At 36.2% G+C, this 13,918-nt stretch overlaps 3 protein-coding genes and 1 pseudogene across 8 annotated transcripts; 3 read left to right on the forward strand and 1 right to left on the reverse strand.

Moving 5' to 3' along the window:
* The first annotated feature begins 571 nt into the window (after positions 1-571).
* Positions 572-2,749, forward strand: LOC104777944 (sirohydrochlorin ferrochelatase, chloroplastic). The gene is made up of 6 exons (XM_010502269.3): positions 572-963; positions 1,062-1,309; positions 1,439-1,500; positions 1,903-2,013; positions 2,137-2,229; positions 2,436-2,749. The coding sequence occupies exons 1-6, from the start codon at positions 908-910 to the stop codon at positions 2,544-2,546; spliced, it is 681 nt and encodes a 226-aa protein (XP_010500571.2). The 5' UTR covers positions 572-907; the 3' UTR covers positions 2,547-2,749.
* A 255-nt stretch (positions 2,750-3,004) lies between these two features.
* Positions 3,005-6,372, forward strand: LOC104777945 (putative disease resistance protein At1g50180). 6 transcript variants are annotated; one of them, XM_087506906.1, is made up of 4 exons: positions 3,088-4,168; positions 4,246-4,392; positions 4,473-5,924; positions 5,993-6,372. In XM_087506906.1, the coding sequence occupies exons 1-4, from the start codon at positions 3,286-3,288 to the stop codon at positions 6,061-6,063; spliced, it is 2,553 nt and encodes an 850-aa protein (XP_087363032.1). In that variant the 5' UTR covers positions 3,088-3,285; the 3' UTR covers positions 6,064-6,372. The 6 variants fall into 6 exon arrangements, with proteins under 6 accessions (XP_010500572.2, XP_087363032.1, XP_087363031.1 ...); XM_087506905.1 differs by having other exon boundaries at positions 3,091-4,168; positions 4,473-5,920; XM_019243910.2 differs by having other exon boundaries at positions 3,153-4,168; positions 4,234-4,392.
* Positions 6,373-8,190: 1,818 nt separating this feature from the next.
* LOC147947758 (uncharacterized) lies at positions 8,191-8,529 on the reverse strand. The gene has a single exon (XM_087507440.1). It carries the CDS (start codon positions 8,527-8,529, stop codon positions 8,191-8,193), a length of 339 nt encoding a protein of 112 aa, XP_087363566.1.
* A 1,580-nt stretch (positions 8,530-10,109) lies between these two features.
* LOC147947759 (uncharacterized) lies at positions 10,110-12,981 on the forward strand (annotated as a pseudogene).
* The last annotated feature ends 937 nt before the right edge of the window (positions 12,982-13,918 follow it).

Raw genomic sequence — 13,918 nt, forward strand, 5'->3', positions numbered from 1 at the left:
AAGTTTATTTTTGTTAACAATTTGAGTTTTCTGTTTTTATTATAATTTATGGCACTAGTTATGTATTTTATATTTATTGTTTGCTATGTCATTCTTTTTTCTAAGTTAAAATATTTGTTATTGTTGTATTTAAATTAATTTAATATATTTGTTTTTGATATAAAATTATATGTGTAAATTGTTATTAAATAATTTTATTTAGGTATAAAATGGTAAGAATGATAATTGAGGGATTTTTTTGTAAATAAAAAAGTTACACTCTCGGAGTAACATTGTTCTTTTCTCTATTTTTGTAGTAGAATATAGAGTACTATAGGAAATGATTTTATTCCAACTATAGAATTTGTAGTAAGATATAGAGTAACATTAGAGATGGTATAAGATATTTCTTGATAAATAATGGTGTAGAAGTATACTTAATTAGACACACACATGATGTTGATAGAACACTATATAGTTAGGAAACTGTTGTTTTATTCCCACTGAATCATGATCGGAAGTCTTTTTCATGAATTTTCATAGTTTTTTTTTTTCTCTATTTAGATTTAAGATGATAATTATTTTGATAGAAATCTCTACTTGTAGTCCAAACTTTAGCACTCTATAATCTATACGATAATTGTCCTGAACAGCTAGATGATAATGAAGAGGTCACACTAATGACTAATCATTATGTTCTCTCCATCATGTAAATTGTAAAAAGAGAGGGTGGGTTTTGTATGTTTTGAAAACCTTTGGTAATAAATCCGGACTGAAATAATAGTCGGGTCCCGGGTTGACCGGTCCGACCGACCGGTTCGGTAAGGAATTAACGAATCATTTCTTTTCACTTTCCCGATTCCGTCATCGAGTCGTTCCGACAAATTAAATCAGTTTAACAGCAGCAAAACAGTCCAACACGGCGAAGATGACGACTCAGTCGCAGTTCTTTGTAAACCTCTCTTACGGCCTCGCCTCCCAAAGGTTCTTTATCACTTTCCTCTATACATACCCTTATATAGTTTTCTGCTGTTTGTTTTGCTTTCTTCTTAGTGATTTATTTCTTCGATTTGTTTTCGTAGCAATCTCAGAGCGGATAATCGTGTCTCATCTTCATCTTGTCAAATCACACGAACAATTCGGTCATGGGCTTTGCCAGTGTCCTTAAAAGTCGAGAAATTTCGTTCCCAACGAGGAAGGAGAAGAAGAGGATCACCATGTTTTGGGAGCTTCGAGAACGAAGGGTCGCTCAGAAATGGAATCGGTGATGCTGATGGGATTATAATAGTCGATCACGGTTCTCGTCGCCGAGAATCAAATCTTATGCTTGGTTAGACTTTTGTTTCTGTTCCTTTCTCCTCTTCTTCATCTTCTTCGTTGTTTTCACTTTTGTTATATATACTTCCTTTTTTTGCTTGTATGAGTTTATGTAATTGTGTGGTTGTTTTCTATGTTTCAGAGGAGTTTGTGAAAATGTTTAAAGACAAAACTGGATACCCTATTGTGGAGCCTGCTCATATGGTAATTTCTTCCTTTAGCTCTCACCTTACTCACTGTTAGGTTTCTTTTTCTGTCCCAAGATTGTGAATAATGGAAGAGGACTAGCTTTGGTCTTATAATTTGGCTCCGTTTTGCTCCCATTTCATGCCATAAGTACCTTTTAAAACGCAGTAAGACCTGGAATTTTTCAATGGAACTGGAACCGCAAGTAAATTCCTTCATTTCCAATAGTTTACTTGACTGTATTCACTTGCGTGAACCATACCCGTGAGTTTGATAAAATCTGATTTCAGTCTCTTGCTAATCCTATTATTATTTTTAGCTTAATATGTTTGAATCGAGGACTTAGATGAAAGTGGCATTTGATTGCTTCTCACTTTCCAATTCTGGTTGCTGTTTTCTGATGTTCACACATTACACCAGGAACTGGCTGAGCCATCTATAAAAGATGCATTCAGTTTGTGTGTACAAAAAGGGGCAAAACGTGTGGTTGTGAGCCCATTTTTTCTTTTTCCTGGAAGACATTGGCATAAGGTATGGCTTTGTGCATCTCCATTTTTCTGTTTTTTTTGAAGCATTTTTTATTTTTTTTATCTCTGAGATTATTGGAGGATTTACATTACTGGCCTAGTGAGACTATGACCTTTATATAATTAGGACATTCCCTCGTTGACGGCTGATGCTGCAAAGGAGTTCTCTGGCATCTCATACCTTATAACTGCACCTCTCGGCCTTCATAATCTCCTCATGGTAAGAAATAAAGCATACTTTTGTTTCCCAAAACGAGCGAGCACTTTAAGCCTAAGGGATGTGAGAACCCTCATACATTAGTGAATGACACCTTTTTCCGTTTGAACTTCCTATAGTCGATCTTCTGATGTTTAATCTTTTCACAAGAGATCTTTACTTCTTTTGGCTCTCTATTTTCAGTAATCTGCTAATATTTCTTTCTGCAGGACGTTGTGAACGACAGAATCCAACATTGCTTGAGCCATGTTGAAGGTGATGCTGACGAGTGTTTGGTTTGTGCTGGAACAAACAAGTGCAAGCTCTACAATAGTTCTTAGGTGTACATGTAAGAACGTTTTTGTATATCTGTTCTTAATTAGTTCTTTCAGATGCGGATAAAAAAGGGAGGCATATTGTATTGTTCATAGTCATCATTTAGTACACGTCCTATGTACACCAATTTCGAGATTTATGGTCTGTTCTTCTTATTGCACATTAATTTGAAAGTACTACGACAATATAATAAGAGTTGTCTGTTAAACGTTGTCTCTCTCTCTGTTTCCTGTCAACAAACTGCGTAGTCGAAATTTGATGTATTGCATGTAAGCGATGTTTCATGGTTATAAAAATATAAGATTCTCTCGATGCCTTTTCTGGCCTCCTTTCTATCTTATTAGGTTTCGTGCATATTGCACTTGTTTAATTATGAGTAAGCTCTTTTATTTAATCACAAGGCAGAGAATCCTTATTGTAGCTTCTGCAGTTAAAGGTGAGAAGGAAAATGAAACGTATGGTTATATGAGATAGCGAAGACTTTTAAAGTCTCCCACTTAATTCTGAAGGATGAATGTATGTGGATGTGGCGGTTCATGGACCCGCACAAAAGAACATTTCAAGAAGTCGTTTGGTATATGTACCATATAAGTTTGTTCACATGATGCTCAGTTGAATAGTTCAGAAAGAGACAACGAATGTTATGATTGAGTTGACTTGGAGTCTTGTGTCACGAAGTTAGTGCGTAGTTGAATAATTTCTAGTGTAGGATGTAGAGATTTGGGAGAATCACTGGAACACGAAATGGCAGAAGCTGTTGTTTCTGTTACAGTGCAGAAGCTAGGAGAGTTGCTCTTGGAAGAACCGTTGTTCTTGTTCGGTATAGGTGACCAAGTGAAGCAGCTGCAAGATGAATTGAAGCGTTTGAAGTGTTTTTTGAAAGATGCAGATGAAAAGCAGCACAAAAGCGAGAGAGTGCGTAACTGGGTTGCAGGCATTAGAGAAGCTTCTTATGATGCAGAGGATATCCTCGAGGCGTTTTTCCTCAAAGCAGAATCAAGGAAACAAAAAGGGATAACAAGGGTGCTTAGGAGGCTTGCGTGCATATTGAACGAGGCGGTTTCACTTCATAGTGTTGGCTCAGAGATTAGAGAGATCACCTCCAGGCTTTCTAAGATAACAACAAGCATGCTAAATTACGGTATAAAAGAAGCTATTGGCAGAGAAGGTTTGAGTTTGTCTGATAGTCAAAGACAACAGAGGCAGTCGTTTCCATATGTTGTTGAGTATAATCTTGTCGGGATAGAGCAGAGTCTTGAGAAGTTAGTGAACGATTTAGTTTCCGGAAGTGAGAAACTAAGAGTCACGTCTATATGTGGAATGGGTGGTTTGGGGAAAACGACTTTGGCCAAACAGATTTTTCATCACCACAAAGTGAGGCGTCATTTCGATAGGTTTGCTTGGGTATATGTTTCTCAAGACTGTAGACGGAGACATGTTTGGCAAGAGATTTTTCTGAATCTCAGCTACAAGGATGAGAATCAGCGGATACTCAACTTGAGGGATGAACAGCTTGGAGAGGAGTTGCATCGGTTCTTGAAAAGGAATAAATGCCTCATTGTGCTTGATGATATATGGGGTAAAGATGCTTGGGATTGTCTGAAACACGTCTTTCCACATGAAACAGGTAAATTAGTAATGTTCAAATACAACTCAAGTTTTGTAATCCTTGTCATTTTTATATGCTAGTAGTATTTACTGTAGGAAGCGAAATAATACTCTCCACTCGAAACAAGGAAGTTGCTTTACATGCTGATCCGAGGGGTGCGCTTCATGAGCCACAATTGCTAAATTATGAAGAGAGCTGGGAGCTATTGGAGAAAATTTCATTATCTGGGAGAGGAAATATAGGTAATCATTTGGCTCTAAATCTAATCTTTCCGTAGCATATATGTTATAATACTTCACACCTCTATTCACATTATTTGCAGAACCAATATTGATCACGAAGCTAGAGGCTATTGGGAAGCAGATGGTCGTAAGGTGTGGAGGTTTACCTCTAGCAATAACAGTTCTAGGGGGACTTCTGGCAACGAAAAGTACATGGAACGAGTGGCAAAGAGTACACGAGAACATCAAATCATATGTTTCAAATGGAGGTAGTAGCAGTGGAAGTAAGAGCATGATGGTTGCAGATGTTTTGTGCTTGAGTTATGAGTACTTGCCTCCCCATTTAAAGCAATGTTTCCTCTACTTTGCTCATTATCCTGAAAACTATGAGGTTCATGTGGGATCATTGGTTAGTTATTGGATTGCAGAGGGAATGGTTATGCCTGTAAAACACACAGAGGCTGGCACGACAGTAGAAGATATTGGGCAAGATTATCTCGAAGAATTAGTAAGGAGAAGCATGGTTATGGTTGGGAGGAGGGACATTGTAACTTCGGAAGTCATGACATGTCGTATGCATGACCTCATGAGGGAGGTTTGTTTAAATAAATCAGAGCAAGAAAGCTTTGTGCAAGTTATTGATTCAAGGGATCCAGATGAAGCTGAGGGTTTCCCATCTCTTTCAACCAATACATCTCGTAGAATTGTTGTGCAGTTACACGGTGGTGCAGAGGAACACCGGATCAAGAGACTTTCTCAGGTGAACTACATAAATCCTCGGTTTAGGTCTCTTGTGTATATTATGAAGAAACAAGGACATTCATGGGCACTTCTGGGTAAGGTTTCCTTCAAAAAGATGAAACTTCTTAGAGTTCTTGATCTCGAGGGAGCTCAAATCGAGGGAGGGAAGTTACCAGACGACGTAGGAGATCTCATCCATTTGAGAAACTTGAGCCTGAGATTGACTAACGTGAAGGAACTCACATCATCTATTGGAAACTTAAAGTTAATGATTACTCTAGATTTGTTCGTTAAGGGGAAATTGCTCATTCCAAACGTGATATGGAAGCTGCAGCGGCTGAGACATCTGTGTATGCCTTCAGATGTTGATCCAAAAACAAAGCTGGACTTGAGTACTCTAAGAAACCTGCAGCAACTCTGGGATTTCCCTGTTGGACAATGCGATCCAAGGGATCTTCTAGCAATGACAAGTCTTAGAAGATTGTCGATCAATCTTTCTTCGCAGGATACAAACTTCGAGGCGGTATCTTCTCTAAGTACAGTCTTGAAACGTCTCCGCGGCTTGACAATTAACGTTCCATGCGAACCTTTGCTTCCACCAGTAGATGTTACACAGTTGGTTTCTGCATTTACTAATCTCTCTGAGCTGGAACTGTTTCTTAGACTAGAGAAGCTCCCAGAAAATCAGACTTTTTCGCCTGATGTTGGTGCTTTACGTTTGTGGCAATGCGGACTAGTGGATGACCCGTTTCAGGTTCTTGAGAGGCTTCCAAACTTGAAGATTCTCCAATTGTTTGAAGGATCATTTGTGGGTAATAAACTTTGTTGTTCTAAAAATGGTTTTCCTCACCTGCATTCTTTGACATTGTCACAACTTCAGAATCTAGAGGAGTGGACTGTAGAAGACGGTGCCATGATGCGTCTTGTCTCCATAGAGTTAAAGTGCTGTAAGAAACTGAATTCAGTTCCTGAAGGAACGAGATTCCTGAAGAATCTACAAGAAGTGGAGATTGGTAACATGACAAAGGCATTTAAGGACAAGCTGATCTCTGGTGGTGAAGATTTCTACAAGGTTCAACATGTGCCTTCTGTTGTTTTTGAGTATTGTGACCTTTAAGGATTTGGGTGTTACAAGAGTATGATCTTGTTAAAGAATCACCCTTTCACGTTGAATAGACAAAGCTTGATTTTTCATGATGTAATCCAAACATTTTAGGATATCGTTTCTCATCTACGAGTACATATCACAGTTATTAGAAATGCGCAACAATCCAAAACAAATTAAGGAAAAATAATCTCTATACTAGTAAAAGAGAGTACAAAATAAATTCAGGTCAGGCCAAAATTGGAAAATTACCCGAAATCAACAAATTGGATTTGGGTCAGAAATATCCGTTTCGTTTATAATAGGTTATCGGGTTAGAATCTGAAAATTTTGCAATCATATATATAAAAGTAAGGTTTCACTCTCTCCTTATTGGTCCATTTAGCATTTAAGTTTTTTCAAATTAATAATTATTTTAAATTAAATAAAAATGTAATAATGTACATTAATCTATACTTTAAATCCATATTTTACTACTATATTGTAGCTGAAATTACATAAATTATGAATTGACTATTTTATTTGACCATTCATTTTCATTCAAACACACTGTAAATTATAACTGTAACTCCTCTAATTAAATTATTTTAGAAATGTATCTTTCATCCCTTGAAATCATATAAATAACCATTCTCACATTATCCTCCACCATATCTCAAATTCTAAATATTTTCTTTGTTTTGTTTATGTTCTTGCATGGGTTCAAAACTTATAGTAAGAATGTGATTATATAATTTGTACAATTTTATTTCTTTGTTTTTATGTATTTCTTCCTTCCTTCTTTGTATTCTTATTATTTTTAATTTTCAATTACATATATATAATAAATTATTTTAGAAATGTAACTTCCCTCCCTTGAAATCTTATAAATAACCATTCTCACATCATCATCTACCATATCTCATATTCTAAATATTATTTGTTTTGTTTATGTTCTTGCATGGTTCAAAACTCGTGGTAAGAGTGTGATTATATACTTTTTTTTATATTTCTCTTATATTTTGTTCAAATTTATTTCTTTGTTTTTAGGTATTTTTTCCTTCTTTATTTGTCTTCTATATTTTTAATTTTCAATTACATATGTATTATAAATTTTTGGTGGCTGTAAAAAACAATTATTCACTCTCTCCTTGGTCCATATAGCGTTAAATTTCTAAAAAATAATATTTATTTTTAATTAAGTAAAAATATAATAATGTACATTAATCTATACTTTAAATCCACACTTTCCTACTAAATTGTAACTGAAATTACATAAATATGAATTGACTATTTTCCATTCATTTTCATTCAAACACACTATAAATTATAAATGTAACTCCTCTAATTAAATTATTTTAGAAATGTAACTTTCATCCCTTGAAATCTTATAAATAACCATTCTCACATCATCATCCATCATATCTCAAATTCTAAATATTTTCTTTGTTTTGTTTATGTTCTTGCATGGGTTCAAAACTCATGGTAAGAGTGCGATTATATTTTTTATTAGATTTATCTTATATTTTGTTCATTTTTAATGTATTTCTTCCTTCCTTCTTTGTCTTCTTATTATTTAATTTTCAATTACATATATGTAATAAATTATTTTAGAAATGTAACTTCCATCCTTTGAAATCCTATAAATAACCATTCTCACATCATCATCAACTATATCTCAAATTCTAAATATATTTTTTTTTGTTTTGTTTATGTTCTTGTATGGGTTCATAACTCATGATAAGAGTGTATTATATATTTTGTTAGATTTATCTTATTTTGTTCAAATGTTTTTTTTATGTATTTCTTCCTTTCTTCTTTGTCTTCTGATTATTTTTTAATTTTTAATTACATATGTATAAGAAAATTTTGGTGGCTGTAAAAAACAATTATAGATGCAGATTCAAAAATACTAAATTTCGATCAAAGCCCAATGAGGGAATGAAGCTAAAAAATCATCTTATTTTTTTTTGACAACAACAAACAAGATTGGCTTAAAGCCAATGCGATGGAACATCATTTACATAGGTAATAAGGTGCGCTTCGGAACGAACTCGTCGTGCCAAATTATCTGCTTTACCATTCTGCGAACGAGGAATGAGAATCAACGAGAAGGATGTAAATTCTTCTTTATCTTCCTGAATGTCCTCCAAATAAGTCGCGAACGCTGGCCACTCTGAAGGTGAAGCCACCATCTTCACTAAATCGGAGCAGTCTGTAAGAAAAACAACATCCTGATTATCCGCCCCAATCATACAACGCATCGCCCAAACAAGGGCTTCGACCTCTGCATGAAGCAGGGAAAGACTACGACGAAGATTGGCAGCTCCCATAGTGGGATCCCCCCCCCCCCCCCCATAGGAGGAGAGCAAAACCAACCTTGGCCTGCATATGGATTTGTCGTTTTCCAAGAGCCATCTACAAAACATAAGGAACTTGTCTGATACCTATCCCTCACAAAGCCACTACGACCCCCAAGTGATATCTGTGGGACCGGAGGTGTTCCACACAACCAGATTCGTAAAAGAATCCATAAAAAACCGCAAAAAACCATGACAAACAGATATCCGCAAAATCCCCTGATCGTAAACACATGACCCAAAATCAATCACAATCAAATGCAATCTGGGGAAACGAATCTGGATACCAAAACCCATCCACGAGAACCCATAAGAAACCAAAACCAGCACCCAAGACTATCGATCATCAAGAGATTAGGTTAAAAACTCAAAGTCGCACTCGTCGTCGCCATAAACTTGATATGGGTTCTAATTGTTTGTTTATCCTAAAAAAATCATCTTTACACTACAAAAAATATATACATTGATAGCACCTCGTAATAGCACGATTTTCAAAGCTGCTATCGAAGTTAAGTTTATAATTTGGTTACCATATGATATCATTGTATAAACGCTATAATATTTTTTTTAAGAAGCGGGAACAAAAATCACTTATTCCGCCAAACACTTAGCAAATTTTACCAAAAAATAAAAATACTAAACACTTTATCGCACTCTTTCTCCTTCACTTCACCCCTTTTCTCTTTTGTTTGCTGAAACCCTAAAATCTCGAGAGGCAATTCCGTTATTAAACTCCCCGTCGCCGCCCTCTGAAGCACCGCCAGACTTAATCTCAGTTGAAGGTTGGTTTGTTCAAGTCTCTCTCCTGCACTTCACCCAGTTACCCGTAAATCTCTTACACACACCAATTCGCCGTCGCCGTCACTGCCCTCTGAAGTACCGCCGGAGTTAAGTTCTGGATTTGAGCTCCACTCGAAGGTTGTTTGCTTCCTCATATGATTGTTTTATATAAGTTTTGATTTTTGGACATTCAATAGATTTTTTCAATTGATTCAGAGCATTTTAGTACCCGATTTGTTATGAAATTGATTCACAATTATGAAATTGGAACAATACACAATTATTTTTCGACATGCAATAGATTTGTTTAATTTTATTAGAGCTCATTAGTATCCGATTAGTTATGTATCCAATTAGTCTCTTCGATTTTGTTTAAGTATCCAATTGAAACTTATACTCTTTCTCTAATTATGTTTTGCAAGTGTTGCTAAGTGTACATCTTGGAACTGAACAAGCTTTTATTTATCTCCATTTACAGGACAAGTTAGTAGCTTCTTTCTTTCCGTCTCTTATGTGTATCGAACAATCTTGCTAAGTGTATATCTTGTTTTTTTTTTTTTTTTTTTTCTCTGTTTGGTTGTTTCTAAATACTGTTTTCTGTTTCTGATTGCTATTGATTTAATATATCCGATATAGTTCTCTAAATACTGTTTTGTGTTTGTGATTGCTATTGATTTAATATATGCGATATATGTGTTTGTGATTGTGATTCATGTCTAAGATTCTGTCAATAAATCGTATATGTTGTTTATGTAGTAAGGTTAGATCTTATAATGGTGGACAAGGATTGGGTGCATCTTTGCAGGTATATCATTGCATAAATTATACAGGTTAGGCTAGCTTAAGTAAGGGTTTAGAGAGTTTACCTTTTTTTTCTCTTCAATTATGCAATGAAGAGCTGATCCAGCTTACGAGAGAGGGGCTTCAAATTTTTTACGAGTTGTGGCTGCTGATTTGGGAGATGTTGATATGATTATATGTCCTTGCATGGACTGTCGTAACATTGATCGTCACTCAGCCAGTGTTGTAGTTGACCATCTTGTTACAAGGGGTATGGATGAGGCTTATAAGTGGCGGTCAGATTGGTATCATCATGGAGAGTTAAAGTCTAGGGTTGAAGGTGACAATAAGGTCAGTCAGTTGAATGATGAGATATATGGGTTATATCAAGCTGTTGAGTTCATGGATGATGACTTTGTTAGAAATTCTGAACTCGGTGAGATTGCAGAGTGTGAGGACAAGAAAGAAGATGAGTTTCTTGCCAAGCTTGCAGATGCTGTAACACCCTTATATCCAAGTTGTGTGAATCATAGTAAACTCTCGGCAATTGTGTCCCTATTCAGACTTAAGACACAAAATGGCTGGTCTGACAAGAGTTTCAATGATCTTCTGGAGACATTGCCGGAAATGTTACTAGAGGACAATGTGCTACACACATCACTGTATGAGGTGAAGAAATTTCTTAAGTCATTTGATATGGGCTACCAGAAGATTCATGCATGTGTTAATGACTGCTGCTTATTCAGAAAGAAGTACAAGAAGCTCGATAATTGTCCTAAATGCAAGGCTTCTAGATGGAAGACGAACATGGTTACTGGTGAAGTAAAGAAAGGTGTTCCACAGAAAGTGTTACGCTACTTTCCCATAATCCCACGGCTGAAGAGAATGTATAGGTCTGAAGAGATGGCTAAGGATTTAAGGTGGCATCAAACTAACAAGAGCAACGATGGTAAACTCCGCCACCCTGTGGATTCAGTAACATGGGATCAGATGAATGGCAAATATCCTTCCTTTGCATCTGAAGAAAGGAATGTGCGGCTTGGTCTTTCCACAGATAGATTTAATCCATTCAATATGAAGAACAACAATTACAGTTGCTGGCCAGTTTTGCTAGTAAACTACAATTTGCCACCTGACTTATGCATGGAGAAGGAGAATATCATGCTTACATTGTTGATACCTGGACCACAACAGCCTGGTAATAGCATTGATGTATACTTAGAGCCGCTCATAGAGGATCTTAACCATCTCTGGAACAATGGAGAGACAACATATGATGCATTCAGTAAATCTACTTTTGATCTGAAGGCAATGTTGCTTTGGACGATTAGTGACTTTCCGGCTTATGGGAATCTTGCAGGCTGCAAAGTAAAGGGTCAGATGGCCTGTCCATTATGTGGAAAAAATACAGACAGTTTGTGGTTGAAGTTCTGCCGAAAACATGTCTATATGTGCCATCGAAAGAGACTGCCACCAAAGCATAGTTTCAGATTAAAGAAGTCATGGTTTGATGGAAAACTGAACAGGGGAGAAAAGGAAGGATATTGTCTGGGCAAGAAATTTCTCAAAACCTGAAAAATTTCAAAAATGACTTTGGAAATTGGAAACGACCTGCGCGCAAGAGGAAAAAGACTGAGTGTACTAGTATGGAGTCTGATAAAGAGGAGTTATCTAGTGAGTCAGAAGAGGATGAAGAAAATGATGTAAATGTAGATGAGGGAGAGTTATCAAGATGGAAGAAAAGGTCTATATTTTTCAAGTTACCGTATTGGGAGGTATAATTTTATTTTCAAATTTTATAGTTATTTTCCATTACACTTTGTGTAACCTTATAGTTATTTATTGTATTTGTTCTGTTTATTTCTTAGGATCTTCCTGTGAGGCATAACTTAGATGTTATGCATGTAGAAAGGAATGTGGCTGCAAGTATTCTCTCTACTTTGTTACATTGTGGGAAATCAAAGGATGGTCTAAATGCCCGTAAAGATTTGGAGTATCTTGGTATTTGGAAGGATTTTCACCCTAGGACTCAAGGGAAAAGAACATATCTACCTGCAGCTCCTTGGACTTTATCGAAGAAAGAGAAAAAAATATTATGTAGTCGTCTTGTTGATTTCAAAGGACCAGATGGCTACTGTTCAAACATAGCGAGAGGCGTATCGTTAGACGACTGCAAAGTAACAGGTCTGAAATCACATGACTATCACGTGTTAATGCAGCAACTCCTTCCGATTGCACTTAAAGGTTTGTTGCCAAAAGGTCCTAGGCTAGCAATTGTACGCTTATGTGCATTCTACAACCGCTTGTGTCAGCGAGTAATTGATAGAGAGCAGATTTTGGTAATGGAAGTTGAGGTTGTTGAAACGATATGCATGTTTGAAAGATTTTTTCCGCCAAGTTTCTTCGATATCATGGTGCACTTGACAGTTCATCTAGGAAGGGAAGCTCAGCTAGGTGGACCAGTCCATTTTAGATGGATGTACCCTTTTGAGAGGTATAAATTGTCTCTTTTTTTGTTACTATTAATATGTTCATTTTGTTCATTTCTAACCTATAAGTCTTCAAACATTTCACAGGTACATGAAAGTTCTCAAAGACTTTGTGAGAAATCCTGCGAGACCGAAGGGGTGTATTACTGAGTGTTATCTAGCCGAAGAATGCATTCAGTTTTGTAGTGAATTCTTAAAGAAGTCTACAAACGTATAGGAAAAGCTAGATAGAAACACTGACTATGATAATAGTTATATTCTAGAGGGTCGTCCTATATCCGCTGGAACTTCCATAACTCTTTCAGAAATGGATAAGAAAATAACTCATCTTGCTGTCATCCAAAATATGGTTGTGGTTAAACCTTATATCGAGTAAACATATTTTTTTTTCCTCTTATCATTTACAATTACATTTACAATCTCTTATGAAACTTATTATTATTAATTTTGTACAAGTGAGCATCTTCAGCATCTACAAGACACAAATGGAAGATGCCGACGTGATGCATCAGTTTTATGGGCTACGCACACTGAGAATTTTGCATCTTGGTTAAAACTACAGGCAAGTTTCATCAATTCTACTATTTCATCAAGTCTGACTTTTTATTTTGTCATCGTATTTGTTGTAGATACCACTTGATTCAGACAGCCATGGAGAAGTTCTAATATGGTTGGCTTATGGTCCACGTTGCACTGCACGGTCATATACGGGTTACATAGTGAATGGTCAACGGTTTCATACAAGATCAGTTGATAGGAAAAATCAGAATAGTGGGGTTTTTTATGAGGCGACGTCAGTCTGTAGGGCTAGTGCGAAAGACACTTCACAAGTGGTTGATTTGGTATCCTACTACGGCAGAGTGATAGACATCATACTGTTAGATTATAATGTTTTTAATAACACTTAGCCAACTGTTAGGACCAGATAATCCCGGTCGAATGAGGGCAATGGGCATAAATATGAGTAAGACCAAATTAGCTTTTTTCCAAGTTAAGCACAAGTGTTTCGCTGAAATGGAAGAGAATCAAATTAAGCTCAATCACAAGGTTACTGAACTACAAAATGAAATTTTCAATCTGAAGAACCAGGTAATGCACTATTCTATTTGTACAATAAGCTGATGGATAATGATGTAAACTTTGTTTGATATTTTTCTTGCATGTTACAGAGACAAGAAGCTGAAGTTGGTGAAAACTCCGCTGCAAGGGTAAGTGATTAATAATCCATTATATTGATTTCTTTATAACTATACACTCTGATTTTGTTTTTAATAATCTAAATTTGCATAGAGTGTGAACAAAAAATCACAACC

Source organism: Camelina sativa, chromosome 3 (genome assembly GCF_030686135.1).
Source record: "Camelina sativa cultivar CO46 ecotype springtype chromosome 3, ASM3068613v1".
In the NCBI taxonomy this organism is placed as follows: Eukaryota; Viridiplantae; Streptophyta; class Magnoliopsida; order Brassicales; family Brassicaceae; genus Camelina; species Camelina sativa.